The 13,893-nt window shown below is 56.1% G+C and overlaps 1 protein-coding gene across 1 annotated transcript; it reads right to left on the bottom strand.

Annotated features, from left to right (window-relative positions):
- Positions 1-147: 147 nt before the first annotated feature.
- On the bottom strand, positions 148-7,619 carry LOC114484411 (uncharacterized). The gene is made up of 5 exons (XM_028480518.2): positions 7,257-7,619; positions 6,970-7,093; positions 4,781-4,851; positions 4,405-4,509; positions 148-659 (listed from the first exon to the last, which is right to left on the bottom strand). The coding sequence occupies exons 1-3, from the start codon at positions 7,617-7,619 to the stop codon at positions 4,823-4,825; spliced, it is 516 nt and encodes a 171-aa protein (XP_028336319.1). The 3' UTR covers positions 148-659; positions 4,405-4,509; positions 4,781-4,822.
- Between the last annotated feature and the right edge of the window lie 6,274 nt (positions 7,620-13,893).

Here is a 13,893-nt window from a genome sequence, read left to right as displayed (position 1 = left end):
CGCGGTAATCAGAGTCACGTGTCTTTGAAACTCTTTAGGGAGGCACCAAATTGGAAACTCACACGCCAGCTCATTTTTCTCCCAGGAGGAAACAGACCACTGTTTCTAAACTTGCACCCAGATAAGCCTTGTGTTTAGGAGCCAGGTGTAGCAAAAACTGGTAGTCTTGCAACTCAGTGGGGTCAAGTGAGGCCCAAAGGGGCCACAGAGTCACTGCAGGGTGGGGAAGCACATTCCCCGCACTCATCACTCTTTCAAAGTGCACAGGACTGAGTTCCCAGGTTAGGTGCAAGTGAGGGGACTTCACTGACCTGACCACCTACTGTGTGCAGTCTCAGGCCAAAGAGCCTCAGGCTTGCGCTACCCTGACCACCTCTTGGGGTTGCAGAGAGCCCATGGGACTGCACAGCCCCTGGGGAGCGTGGCACGAGGAAGGCACCACCAGGGGAACTTTATTTTGTTGCTGTGGTCTGTACAGAAGAGGTTATGGGTCCCTCTGGTGGGGCATGGACTCTGTGCTGCCAGGGTCGTTCTCTGAGTCATCTTTGGGTCTGGGCACAGGCTGGATCTCGAGCAGGACAGGCGGGGTGAAGGTGGAGGCCTTCACAGATGGGGATAGCATCTCCTCGGTGCTGGCAGAACCACTACAGGCTGAGGGCCTATTCAGGAAACATGCAAGATATGGGTCCATGAGGGGGACACAGCACACAGGGCCATCAGAGGAACACACGACAAAACCCAGGCTGTGGGATGGCTCTCGATACATTCCTGCTGCTGGAAATCCCTCCTGTGGATGTTTGCTCAAGGCTGTTCATTGCAGCAATGTTTGTGACTGTGTAAACCTGGAGACAATCCAAACGTCCATCAGGGAACAGCTAAAAAAACCACGGTACAGGCATGCAGTGGACTATTCCACAGCTGTTTAAGGAATGAAGTTGGTCTGTACATCCCAGCAAGTAAAGACACCCCAATGGTACAGTAATGGAAAGAACAAGTTGCTGAGAAGTACGTCCAGTATGATCCTGATTTGATTTAAAAAATTAACCAATGTATTGGGACTCATATTTCATGTATTCATTTCTATATTGTGACCTTTTTTCCACAGAGTATGTTATGCTTTTGTAAACTTTTAGAAAACAATTTAAAATAACCCATTTTTGGGGATAGTGCCAAGACAGCACAGCTCACTTAGAAAGCAATACATAACAGGAGGCTAAAAATTGTCCCCATTAATGAAATATTTCAACAAGCAAGGGTAGTTGAGTAAATGATGCTCTGTCCACACAATGGGGTGGGTATTCTGCATCTATGATTACTGGTGATTTCTAGGTATTTTTAATGACAGGGAAGCAACATGTTCCAGAACTGGCTGCAAAGCTGCTCACAGGACGCTCCTGATTACGTAACAAGCTATTACCTGTGCACATACATTCGTGTCCATGGGGAACACCTACAGCGAAACAGGGATATGTGCCAACAGTGGTTATTTCTGACCTTGGGAGTGAGAGTGATTGGTGTCTTTTTTGGGTAGTTTTCAAACTGTCTACAGTAACTAGATCCTGTTTTAGAATCTGAAAAATGGTAGTGCTTTTGAAAACTGTTCCTACCCTTTCCCTTGTAATTTCACTTCTGGAAATTCATCTTGAGATTCAGGGACAGCTTAGCACATAAAGATAGAGATGCCAGGGAATTCCCTGGTGGTCCAGTGGTTAGGACCCCACATCTCACTGCCAAGGGCCCAGGCTCAATCCCTGGTCAGGGAACTAAGATCCCACAAGCCGCGCAGCAGGGCCAAAACAAACAAACAGGAAACCAAAACCAAACAAACAAAACCCCCAGAAGCAGCAGGTGCAAGAAGGGCATGCTGACTTTCACCCGTTTTCTTCCTGGAAGAGGGAGATAACATATTTATGCCCACCCACCACATACATAGACACACACGCACGCAGACACACACGCTGAGTGAGGGTACCGCACATGCTGGACGTCTGTCACATGGCCAAGGAAGCTGGTGTTCAAAAGGCTGTCAAGAAGTGGACAGCTCCCCAGGGCTTTAATGTTAAGTGCCAAAGGCAAAATTTTAAAATGGCATTGTCTGATTGAATCATAACTTTATTAAACCATGCCTAGAAAAAGCCAGAAGATCTCTCGACAGATCTTTCTGGGGTGAGGAAAGTGTGCTAAAATTAATTGTGGTGATGCGTTCATACTGTGAATATACCAAAGACCTGTGGTGACCTGGCCCCACTGTGGCCCCGCTGTTCTCGAGGCCCTGACGGTGCTCAGTGCTTTACTGCTAAGCTTGGCTTTGTCACCTCATCACTGGCCACCCCCTGCTCTGTCACCGGCAGTCAGTTACCTTCATGCCTCTTCACACCGCCTCCTTCCACCTGAGAGCCTCTTGCTTCCACTTAGACACAATTCATGGTTCTATACATTCGTGTGTAATCACGCTGAACATTTTAATTTCTGAATAGTATTCCATAATTATGTGAATGCACATTTGAGCTGTTTCCAGTCTCGCTCTTTCTAACTGACGCTGCCATAAACATTTTATACACAATCGTTTTTTCTTTCCCTCAATCCTCTCCTTGGGGCCAGGTTCCAGGATGAAAAATACTAGACTGAAGAATTTGAGAACTGGCATGGCTCCTGATATGTTTTGACAGATTGCCTTTCGACAGGACTAAGCCTTAATTTTTGTGCTTTAAAGGAGACCATCGAGGACTTCCCTGGTGGCGCAGTGGTTAAGAATCCACTTGCCAATGCAGGGGACACGGGGTTCGATCCCTGGTCCGGGAAGATCCCACATGCCGTGAAGCAACTAAGCCCATGCACCAAAACTACTGAGCCTGCACTCTAGAGCCTGCGAACCACAACTACTGAGCCTGCGTGCCTAGAGCCTGTGCTCTGCAACAAGAGAAGCCACCGCAATGAGAAGGCCATGCACCGCAACGAAGAGTAGCCCCCGCTCACCGCAACTAGAGAAAGCCCACATGCAGCAACGAATACCCAACGCAGCCAAAAATAAATTAATTAAATTAAAAAAGAAAGAAGAAATTAAAAAGAAGAAGAATGCAGTACTGACACATGCTACAACATGGGTGAACTTTGCAAATGTTATGCTAACTAAGAGAAGCCAGTCACAAAAGACCAATTTATGGCATAGTTTCATTTATATAAAATGTCCAGAACTGACAAACCTATAGTGACAGAAAGTAGGTTAGTGGTTGCCTAGGGCTGAGGGAGAGTGAGGGCCGAACAGGCAGAGCACAGAGGACTTTCAGGGCAGGGAAACTAATCCATACAACACTGTAATAGTAGACACATATCATTACACATTTGTCCAAAACCATAAGATGTACGTCACCAGGAGTGACCCTAATGTGAACCACGGACTTTACATAATGACACATCAATGTAGGTCATAGTTTGTATTAAAGGTCCCACTCTCTGGCAGATGTTGATCGCAGGGGAGGCTGTGGGGGCAGGGCAGAGGGATATGGAACTCTCTGTACTTTCAGCTCAGTTTTACTGTAAACCCTAAACTACTCTAAAAAATAAAATCTATTTGAAAATTTTAAAAAGAATGAGTGCTGCTACAACATGGATGAACCACAAAAATATTAACCAACTGAAAGGAGCCAGATACAAAGACCACATATCTTATGATACCATTTATGGCAAATGTCCAGAACAAGCAAACCTATAGAGACAGAAAGTGCTGAAGAGGGGCGAGTGGAAGAGTGAGGGCTATGGGTTTCTGGGGTGAGGAAAGTGTGCTAAAATTAACTGTGGTGATGCATTCATAACTGTCAATATACCAAAGACCATAGAACTGTGTTTATTTATTTATTTATTTTTTTAATCTTTTTTGGCCACACCGTGCAGCTTGCGGGATCTTAGTTCCCCAATCAGGGATGGAACCTGGGCCCCCTGCAGTGGAAGCACGGAGTCCTAACCACTGGACTGCCAGGGAAGTCCCAGGAATTGTATAAGTTAAATGGGTGAATTATACCATATGAATACCTCAATAAAGCTGTTTAAAAAAAAAAAGTCATCTGATGCAGTGAAGCAGCCAATCTAAACACTCAATGACGTGGGAAATACTTGACAAAAACGGTAATAAAAAACCCATATTCAGTAAATCCCTGCTTTGCAAAACACGCATGTAGATAAAGCACGGGGCTGCCCACAGCTGATTGAATCATTCCCTTCTGTTGGCCTCTGGGCTGTTCGTTTCTGGTTTCCCACCATCACAAACACTAGGAAGGGGGAGCAACTTTCCAGCACCCCTGATGACATTAGGGTCCCCTCTGGAAGTGGGAGCGACCATCACACTGAATATCCTTCCAGCCCTCATGCACGCTGCTCAGAGGCCAGATGGTTCGGGGGCACACTTACCAGGGGAAGCCAGGGCAGTGGAGCTTGTGCGCATTGTTCCTGGCCAAGTACGAGAAGTGGAAACCTCCAGAATTGAGGACCAAGGGGGTCAGATCGACTACACGGCTGCAAGACAGGGCAGGGCGGGAGACACACTCAGCTCTGGGCTCCTCTGGGGCAGGGGGTGCCTCCCCAGCCTCGGGGGGCACGGGGGCTCCATACGCAGGCAGACCTCTGAGCCCCAACTCCTCCCCGGCACCAGGAGGGGAAGGACCACTCAGGACTGCAGGATGCATCCACTAAGAGAGGGGAGGGAATCACAGCCCAGCTGGCACACAGCAGGCTCCCCCAAACCCTCCCGTCTCATTTGCCTCAGGCCCGGGATAAATCCTCCCACCTCTTCGGGTTCGATGACAGGCTGGTCCAGTTCAATTTTGCTTCAGACCTCGAAACTTCCAATTGCTTCATCTGCAGCAAACAAAAGAAACTTTAGGACAAGGGTGGGATCCTCATCATGAAGAGAAACACCTTCTCCAAGAACTATGAGAACAATGTGCCTTCCAGTCAATCAGCAAACACATCAGGCTCATCCTCAGTGCCACCTGGAGCTTGGTGTTAGGGGGATGGGGCCCGGCATGGGGGCTAGGAGTCAACAGAGAAGATCCCAGCCCCGCCTGGGGGCCAGGTGACGGATAAGCGGGAGTCAGGAAGGGTAGGCGAGTCAGAAGGGCACTGCAGAGGCACTTAGTGGGCGGCCTGGAGAATGACACCCACGGGGAGAGGCAGGCTTCAGGCGTCCCCTGGGAGCCCCGGGATTGCGCAGAGTGCACTGAGGCCAGGCAGGCGGAGCCCTGTGCCTCCCCCAGCCCGACTCTGCGAGCAGAGCAGCCCCCTTTCATCTATCTACTGCTGCCTGCAGAGAAAGTTCTGGGAACCACTGCTGTGGGCCCAGGCATCGCTGGGGTGCTTCTGAGCAGGGGGTTAGACGCTGCCCCTCCCAGGGCCACTGACCGACGCGCTGGGCAGCGGAGGGAAGGGGCCAAAGACCCTGGGCAGAGTGTAGACGGGTTGGTGGGGCCACCATGGAGGTCATGGTGGTGGCAGGCGGTGGCAGCAGGGTTGGTGGCAGGCACGGGGAGGTCAACTGGTCCCGCAAGAGGATGGGTTCTGGTTTCTTCGGTTTTGGCTTGCTTCTCTTCTTCTTGGCATCTGGGATAGAAGGTGTCGGCACCTTCCCCAAGGCCCGAACAGGTTGTGGGGGGGGGGCGCCAAACACAGGCCCTCCAACAAGAAGGGAGGCAGGCCCATAAATGGCACCACTACTGACGGGCACAAACACGCGCCACCTCACTGGCCCCAAACTGCCCCACAGGGAAACAGTACTTTTGCCTCTATCTTACGAGTGGAGCGGGAAGCTCGAACTATACAAGGCCCAGGCAGGGGCCACGCCGCGCTGTCTGCCTTCCAGGGCAGAATTTCACAGGAAGTGATGGAGTGTCACCGCCAAGGAGGGATGGGCTTGGCCCGAGCAGGTTGGCCTGCCACCCACCCTCCCAGGCATGGCACAAAGGCCCGGAGTCTGCCAGCACCCCAGTGGGGTGTCCAGTCCCCAGACAGTGAGCCCACCGACTACACACAGCCCTGGATCATCCTGGGGGTGCGCAAAGGGTGCACGTGGAGGAAGTCTCGCAGAGGTGGGCTTGGGGAGGAACCTAGGGCCTGCACCTCCTCTCTCCTGTTCTGATGAGTCTGGGTCTTTCTACTGTTCAAAGCTGGGTCCCACTAGCAAAGTAGGAGTTAACAAGCCCCTCCTGCAGCCCCTCAGACGGCCCATCTAGAGTGAGATAAGCACCGCCAGGGAGCACTGGCTGGAGGCTGAGCGCCTGCCCTAAGTCTCAGTCCAGCTCCACCACACCTGTGTGGCCTACACATGCCAGACAACCTCCCCGGGCCTCCATTTCCTTTTCTGTAAAACAGGGATAAATAACACCACACGAACATCTTGGGAAGCCGCAGTAGGAGCTTCACATGCTGTGGGTCCAGCTGTTGGATGAAACGGTGCCATGGGACACCCCCCCCAGGGGAGCTGGGCCCCCCAATGTGAGGTGAGACAAAGAAGCCCAACACCACCATCCATCCCTGAACACGGACACTCCCAAGGACCAAATCCAAACCTCATCAAGGCTTTAGAACGACTATCCAAGAAATAACAGGCAGAGAGAGAAGAGCAAACACACCAGCAGACCCAGACAACAGATACAAACCCATCGAGTGGGTCCCCCAAAGGACAACAGTTCTTTAGTCCATTGCATCCGGGAAAGGTGAGGGCATCCCGCGTCAAAAGGAACTTCAAAAGACGAGGCCAGAATCCCCACCTGCCACCCCGTGTGGCCACTAATGAGGCCGCCTCTCACTTCACTCTCGCGGGGCCCGGGGTGTACACGAATTTGCCTCCCACTCAAACAGTGTGCGGGCCTCGCCGGGTCCTGATTGACAGACCGAGAAGAGATAGCCTTCTGTGGACCACCGGGGAGGTGTGAGTCAGGTCAGCCAGGCCGCTCGAGCCCAGCGCGGATGGAGCCTCACCCTGGGAGTATAAGTGCACGCGGTGGATGCGCCTCTTGAGCTGCTCCAGGCGCTGGTGCATCTCCAGGGCGCCCACGCTGTTGCAACAATTCAGCTCCCCCTGGACTGCACACGAGACCTTGGCCTGCGACGACAGCGAGAGAGGCAGGGAGTAGGAAGCCGGACGCGTGAGCCGCCTGGCCGGGGCCGCCTCCTGAAAGACCCCTCCCAGCAGCTCAAGCAGGGCGGACACCGGCGCCCCCGCCCCCACCTCGGAACCCCGGAGCCCCGCCCTCCCGGGGCCGCACCCAAAGGAAGTACAGGAGCCCGCGTCGCTCGCACTCCGCCTGCTTGCTCTTGCGCACCACCCTCTCCGCCAGCGCCGGGTTGCGGTCGAGGCTGCGGAAGAGGAGGCGCAGCGCGCGCTCAGTGTAGGTCGCCGCCTGCCTCTCGAAGTCCTCCTCGGAGATGAGCTGGCAGAAGGTCACACTCTGAGGGAACTCACTGTCGAACTCGTCCAGAACATCCCTTCTCGAGGGCTTCGGTTGCCCGTCTGCCTGGGGGCGGAGCGGCCGTCGGGGCGGGGCCCCGGGGGTCCGGACGCGCCCACTCCACCCGCCCCAGGAGGGGAGGAGGGAAACCACCCCGAGGGCCAGAGCTCGGGTCACCATCCAGGCGGGGCCACCGGGGTCCGGGCGCTCCCACCCCACCCGCCCAGATCAGGGAAAGGAGGGGTCGGCCCCAGAGGGCCAGGCCCGGGGACGCACCGCTGTCCCCCTTCCGCCGCGCCTACGCAGGCTCCCTTTGCGCGCGCCGCCTCACGGACAGCTCTAGCCAGTCTCGGGAGATCGCGGGCCAATCCGCGCGAGACGGCCGCACGTGACAATGCCCGCCGCTCTGCGCATGCGCCGTCATACTTCGACGGGGCGGACGGCGGGACGCAGCTACCCGTACCCCGGGGTCCCGCCCGTGGCCACGCCAACTCTCACAACTTCTTTAAGGCCCTCGGCCCCCGGCCGGACTCCAGTACCTCCCATCCTGGCTGCTCCCCTCCTCCTCACCGTCTGTAGACAAGGCCCCAGGAGTTCTTTCTGCCCCCAACTCCTCTAGCCCCGGACTTTTCACGCTTTTCTGACTTCCTCTCCCGCTTCTATCCTGTCTCCTCTCCTCATGAGGGTCCTGTCTTCACCATACCTTCTTGGACATCTTACCCACTTCTTAGTCCCATCCCAGAACTGACTTAACTAACCCCAAGTCCCTTGAGTTACAGACCCACATCTAAGTGTCCCCAGGGGACGTTTCCTGGGCATCTCACGCACAGCACATCCGGACTGGCACGCAGCTTTTTCCCTCCCACCCGGAAATCTGCTTCTCTTTTCCCTCTCCTACTTGGTCAGTGGCCAACCCCACCATCCACCCCAGCTGCTGATGAGGGGGTGTGCCCTGGACTGCTTAGTTCAGGTCCCCTCCTAACCACACCCCCTCCATCAGCCCTGTGATCCATGGAGTGCACCTGAGATTTTTTTCACCTCCTACCACCAAACGGCCAGCCCCAGCTCTCCCCAACACAGGAGGTGGCATTCACTTCCTCTTGCTTTGATGTCACAGATCAAGATGGACACAACCAAGGAGGGAGAAGGTCTGGCCTGTGCATCTCGCCTATGGGTGCAGGCAGACTCAGATACACCTGCATCCAAATCTCTGCCACCATTCTGCCACCTGCCCCGGGCAGGTGGCCCCCCATGTGAGGCGGGGCCCATAGGACTTACAAAATCAGATTTGACTTTAAAATACATAGTAGGTGCCTTTTTAAAAACAGGACAAGCATCCTCTGAGAGGTCAGGCAGACCCCTGATTAACACCCCCATCATGTTATGCTTATAATACTTTACACTTTTTATGTTTATTTGGATTTTTAAAGTGTATTGTGCCAGGCACTGCCAAGAAAGAAAAAACTACATGCTCCCTGCCTTCAGAGGCTCCCCATTTAAAGAGGGCTTCAGCCACAGGGAGAAAAATGTGATCTAACATGCTCTGGTGGAGGAACATGGGATTTCTTGGAGCCCAGGGAAGGCTTCCCATAGGAAGGGACATTTGAGCAGAGCCCTGAGTTCACGGGCCTCTCCCAGCAAGGGCAGGAGACAGCTGCATGGGGGTCTTTGGCCAATGGGTACAGAATCTGCACGAGAGGAAGAGATGGCCACCTCCAGCCATGGGCCTAAGTCAGGTGACCTTGGGATGGAGGAACCCCAAGGGGTCAGGCCTAGGAGACAGAGGAGCATATGTCATTTCCCCTCATCCTCCCCGGGATGCCAGGGCTTCTATGCCCAGGGTGGGGGTGAAGCCAGGGTCCCTCTGTGCTCAACCATTGGTGAAGGGTACTCCCAAATGCCCATCCAGAGACCTGGGCCTCCTCTCAAGGAGACAGTCTTGAGTGGCTGTCACTGGGCACATCAAAATCTTTTGTGTCTGGTCCTGATGCTGGAGGTGACCCTGCAAGCATGCCTGGGGCCAGGCTTCTTGCCAGTTGGGCTCCACTCCCCCAGATTCCAGCTGTGAGGGTGGGCATGCCAGGCACCTCACAGTCTCTCCTGCAGGCTCAGGGCAGCACATGTCCCTGTAAGAGAACAAGTGGGCATGGTTGGAGGGCATAAGCTGCAGGCTTTGTATCCCGAGTCCACTGTCCACCCAGCTAGTGCTGCTCCTGCTGAGAACCCAGGAGAACATTCTCTCCAGAGCTTGGCCCCCCCCAGGCCTTCCAGGAGGGCTGGGCCCAGGGCACCTCCACGTAGTCAAGGTTGTTGAGCTGGCTCTGAGCCAGGCCCGGGCAGACCCTCTGTGCAAAGCAATGGGCCTCTTTCTCCACAGGGCCCTGACCAAACCTCGAGCCCACAGGCTTACCTGGGAGCTGGTTGTAAAGATCCTCTTCAAACCATAGCTTTTCTGAGTTGGAGGCCTCTGCCCCTTCCCCCAATCCAGCCATGACCCAGATGGACAGGCTGGCGGAGGACCCCCCCAGCTCTGCCCTCACCTGATCCTCCGATGGAGAGTCCAGACCAGCTCCGCACCTGCGCCTTACTGCTGGTCAGTGGAGTGAGGCAGCAAGACTCCCCCCCGACCCCCCAGGCACTGTGGGTGGTGGGCTGGGCCTGACCGATGCCCTTTCATCATTGCACTGCTTCCCAGTGGCCCACAGTAGTGCAACAGGGAAAGAGTGTCAGGCAGGCCTGCCAGTGCCTCTCCCAGTGGTAGGTGGGGATCTGAGACCTGGAATGCAGGCCCACTGGGGCCTGGGGCGGGGCCACTGCCTGGGGAAAGGGTGCCCTCTGACCCCAGAGGCCCAGGCCTAGCCAGGATCTCAAGTTTCCATGGAGAAGGGATTGGAGCTGGGCAAGGGGGAGGGGAGGGCCTGCAGGTCCAGGGGCCAGGCCTGGGGAGGGAAAGTGGCAGTATGGGGGAAGGGGTCCCCAAGGCTGGTCCCAGATGCTTTGACAATATCATTGCACTGCTCCTCAAAGCACAGTAGTGCAACCTCGTCAGAGCACCTGTGGCCAGCAGGGGGGAGCTCCACCCCCCCCCCAATACACGCAGAGCGGGAAGCTCAACCGTGGGTGGGTGGGGCTAGGGGCCCATTCCTAGACAGCAGGGCGGGGAGGGCATTTCAGCAGGGCTGCGGTCCTTGGAATCCTCAGGACCCCAGAGGGGCCGGACCCTCCCCAGCACCCTCCAGATTGCTGTGGGGTTGCGACCCCAGACAGGGGCAGCTCCACACCCTGAGCGGGAGCGCGCCCGGGAAAGGGCGCACACACAAAGGAGAGGGGCCCGCGCTCCACCGCGGTCCGAAACCCACTCGCGCCTGGAGTGGGAGTGGATATAGCCCGACGACCCTGCGCCCTCCCGCGGCCTGAGGCTGCGGGAGAAGAAGGGTGGTCCCACTCCGGGCCGACGCCCCCCTGCCGGCTCAGGCCCCCATCCTAGGCCCCTGCCTCCTGGACCCCAAGTTGGGCTCCGCATTCTGTCCCAACAGATTCCCTGCCCGGCGGCCCAGAGCGGAGAAGAGGAATGGGGGGCTTCCCGCCCCTCTGGGGTCCGCTGCCCGGAGGGGGCGCCCGGGGTCTGGGCTGCGCCCCTCCACACCGCCCGCCGGGTAGGGCCGCCCTGCCCGCGCCCCCACCTCGGACCCAGCTACTCACGCGGCGGGACGCCCTTTCCGCCCCGGGCCGGGGCAGGACTCGGGAGGTTGCGGGGAGAGGTCCCGGCGGCCGTCAGCCCGCACTGCCCCCCAGGACCACCCCGCACCTCGTGGCGCCCTCCCGCCGCCGGCTCCATCTTTAACTCGCTGACAGGCGGCGGCCCAGCCCCCGGCTCCTTAGCATAGCGCCGCACTCATTGGCCGGCGCCGGCGGGGGCTTCGCCTTCTGCACGCCCATTGGCTGAGGCCGGAGAGATTTCAAAATAGCCTGCGGGCCCGGATTGGCCCGGCGCGGGCAGAGGCTGAGGCTCCGCGGTTTTAACAATGAGTTCTACAAACACTTTCTCCCCATTCATAACTTATCAAAGGGAACTTTGCCCGCCTTTTCGCAGCTCTAGTCTCGGTGAGTTTTCTCGCCGCGCGGGCGAACACTCTTGGAAGCCCAGTGGGGGGCGCCGGCCGCGCGGCCAAGCCCGCTGGGGAGGGGGCTACGACCGGAGGAAAATGTCCGGACCCGCGGTCAAGCCTGCACCAGCTGGGCCGCAGGCTGCCCCGTTTTGCAAACTTAAATTGCTCCCTGTGCCTCTCGGATGCCATGTTCGGCTGCGGTGGGCTTCCTGGCTGGGGTAGCCACCTCCCCACCCAACCCCACCGCATCGCCCGACTTGACCCAAATGAGATTTGTCTGAAGCCCAAGGGTGGGGCTGGGCGGCGGGACCCGGTCTTGGAGCCCCTGGAGGCTTGTGGATCTGTGCGAGGCAGGGGGAAGGGGGCATCGCTTGGGTCCCTGCGTGACTGTGGATAAGCATTCATTAAATGCTTCCGCAGGGCTGATGACCCGGAAGGATGTACACCGCCCGCCTGGCCCTCATAGAGCTGCAGTGTGTGTTGGAGCGGGTGGTGCTTAGGCTACTGTGCATCTGGGCCCCCTCCCCTTTTATTCTCTCAGTCCAGTGGCTGAGAGCAAATGTTTTGGAGGCAGGCAGAGCTGGGTTTGAATCTTTAGCAACCTCGGTTGCCTCCTGTGCAAAATTAAGATGACAATTGAATGTGCTATGCTTCATAGGGTTGTTGCCAGGAGCAAATGAGATGCTCTGTAAATCGTTGGCCCAGTGCCTGGCACTTAGTTGTCAATAAATGAGAGCTCGGCTGCTGCTGTGGTTTTAATTTTTGGTCTTGTACTGCATTCTGCCTGCAGCTCTCTCACCTGCTCCCACAGCTTTGGCCTTGATTTCCCAAGGATTCTTACATGCTGTGTACTGTGTCTGCTCTTAATTAACACTCCTCACTTTTGTATGTGTGGTGGTAGGGAAGTAACAGAGGCAGAAGTGGGCTCTTACAGCCCAGAGGGGCCAGGGGTGGACCAGAGGAGTGCCCCTTAGATTTGCAGTGTGCCCCACACTTTGATGCCCCGCCTACACCCCCTTGGCACTCACCTCTACCGAAAGGATATTCCCTGCTGGCACCTGCGGCTCTGCCTGAGGGCTTCATTCTGGCTGTAGAATACAGGGCAAGTGCGAAGTGCTGCAGAGTAATCCTCCCACCTGCCCAGCAGCCCTCAGCCAATGAGAGAAGATATGCTGGTTGGATAAGTACCCCCACTTTCTTGCCCCTTGGTTGGGACAACTTTGGTGCATGTTCTACATGGGGCCCCAGCGCTCCCCGGTGGGATGAAGCCCTAGTTGCCCACAGGGGTGACTTGCTCAGTAATGCAACCTTCACCAGCTGCCTTGCCTGCTCCTCTGAGCCCCACTCCTCTGCCCCAGTGTTTTCTGGGATCACTTCCCAACCATCTGCTTGCACTCCTGTCTCAGGTCAGGTGAGTGATGGGAGAGAAGTGGAGACTTGTAGACAATGCTCAAGAGGTTTGAGCAGAGCAGGACCTCATGCGGGAGGGGGCAGGGGCGTAAAGGGCCTAATTATGACCCTCCTCCCCTCAGGTCTCACAATTGGCTATAGCTTTTCTCCCACCCCCTAAGGTCAATTGATTTCTCAGAAGTAAGGTGCTCTGCTCACCCTCCTCCAAGACCCTTCCAACCAGTTGCCACCCCTAGCCTCTCCTTCGGCTCTTTTATTCTCCTGCAGGAAAGTGGCAGCTCCCCAAGCCTCTCTGACTGTAATCTCCATCATAACCTCTAGAGGTCACCCACGCACCAGCAAAATAGCTATTACCTTCCTTTATCAGGGCCCGCCTATTTATTGTTCCTTTCTTTAAAATGCAATGCTTTCCCGGCTCAAATTCTGCCTCTTCTTCCAGGAAGCCTTCTTCTCAGATGTCTGCAGCTGGCAGTTCTCTGTGGTTATCTTCCCTTGCAATATCTTTTGAAGTTTTGTTAGGGCCTCCGGAACTTTGGAAGGTTATAGTGGGGCCTGAGATGCCACACGTCTGGGCCGGCTAGGTGTGTGGGGTGCCATCTGCACCGAGAGGGATCCTGCGATGCGAATTTCCAGCAGATGAGCAGAGTCCTGACCCAGTGCTTGGTCAAAGGCAAGTGTCCAGACTGTCACAACTGCCAGTGGAGAGGTGCCACGAGGAGGGGGCGCACCTCAAGGGGTGAGGGGCTGGAGAGCTTGTGCCCATCCCAGCTAGTAGGAGTGGGGCTCCTGCTACCTCGCTGAGGCCCCAGCCCTCATCAGGAAGGTTCATGAAGCTCAGGGGCTGGGGAACTGGGGTCACTGTGGCCATTGGACCATCTGAGGGTGGAGAGGGAGCTGTGATGGCCCTGGGCAGTGTTGGGAGTGCACAGAAGAGC

Source organism: Physeter macrocephalus, chromosome 19 (genome assembly GCF_002837175.3).
Source record: "Physeter macrocephalus isolate SW-GA chromosome 19, ASM283717v5, whole genome shotgun sequence".
Lineage (NCBI taxonomy): Eukaryota > Metazoa > Chordata > Mammalia > Artiodactyla > Physeteridae > Physeter > Physeter macrocephalus.
This window is presented reverse-complemented; position numbering and strand designations above follow the sequence as displayed.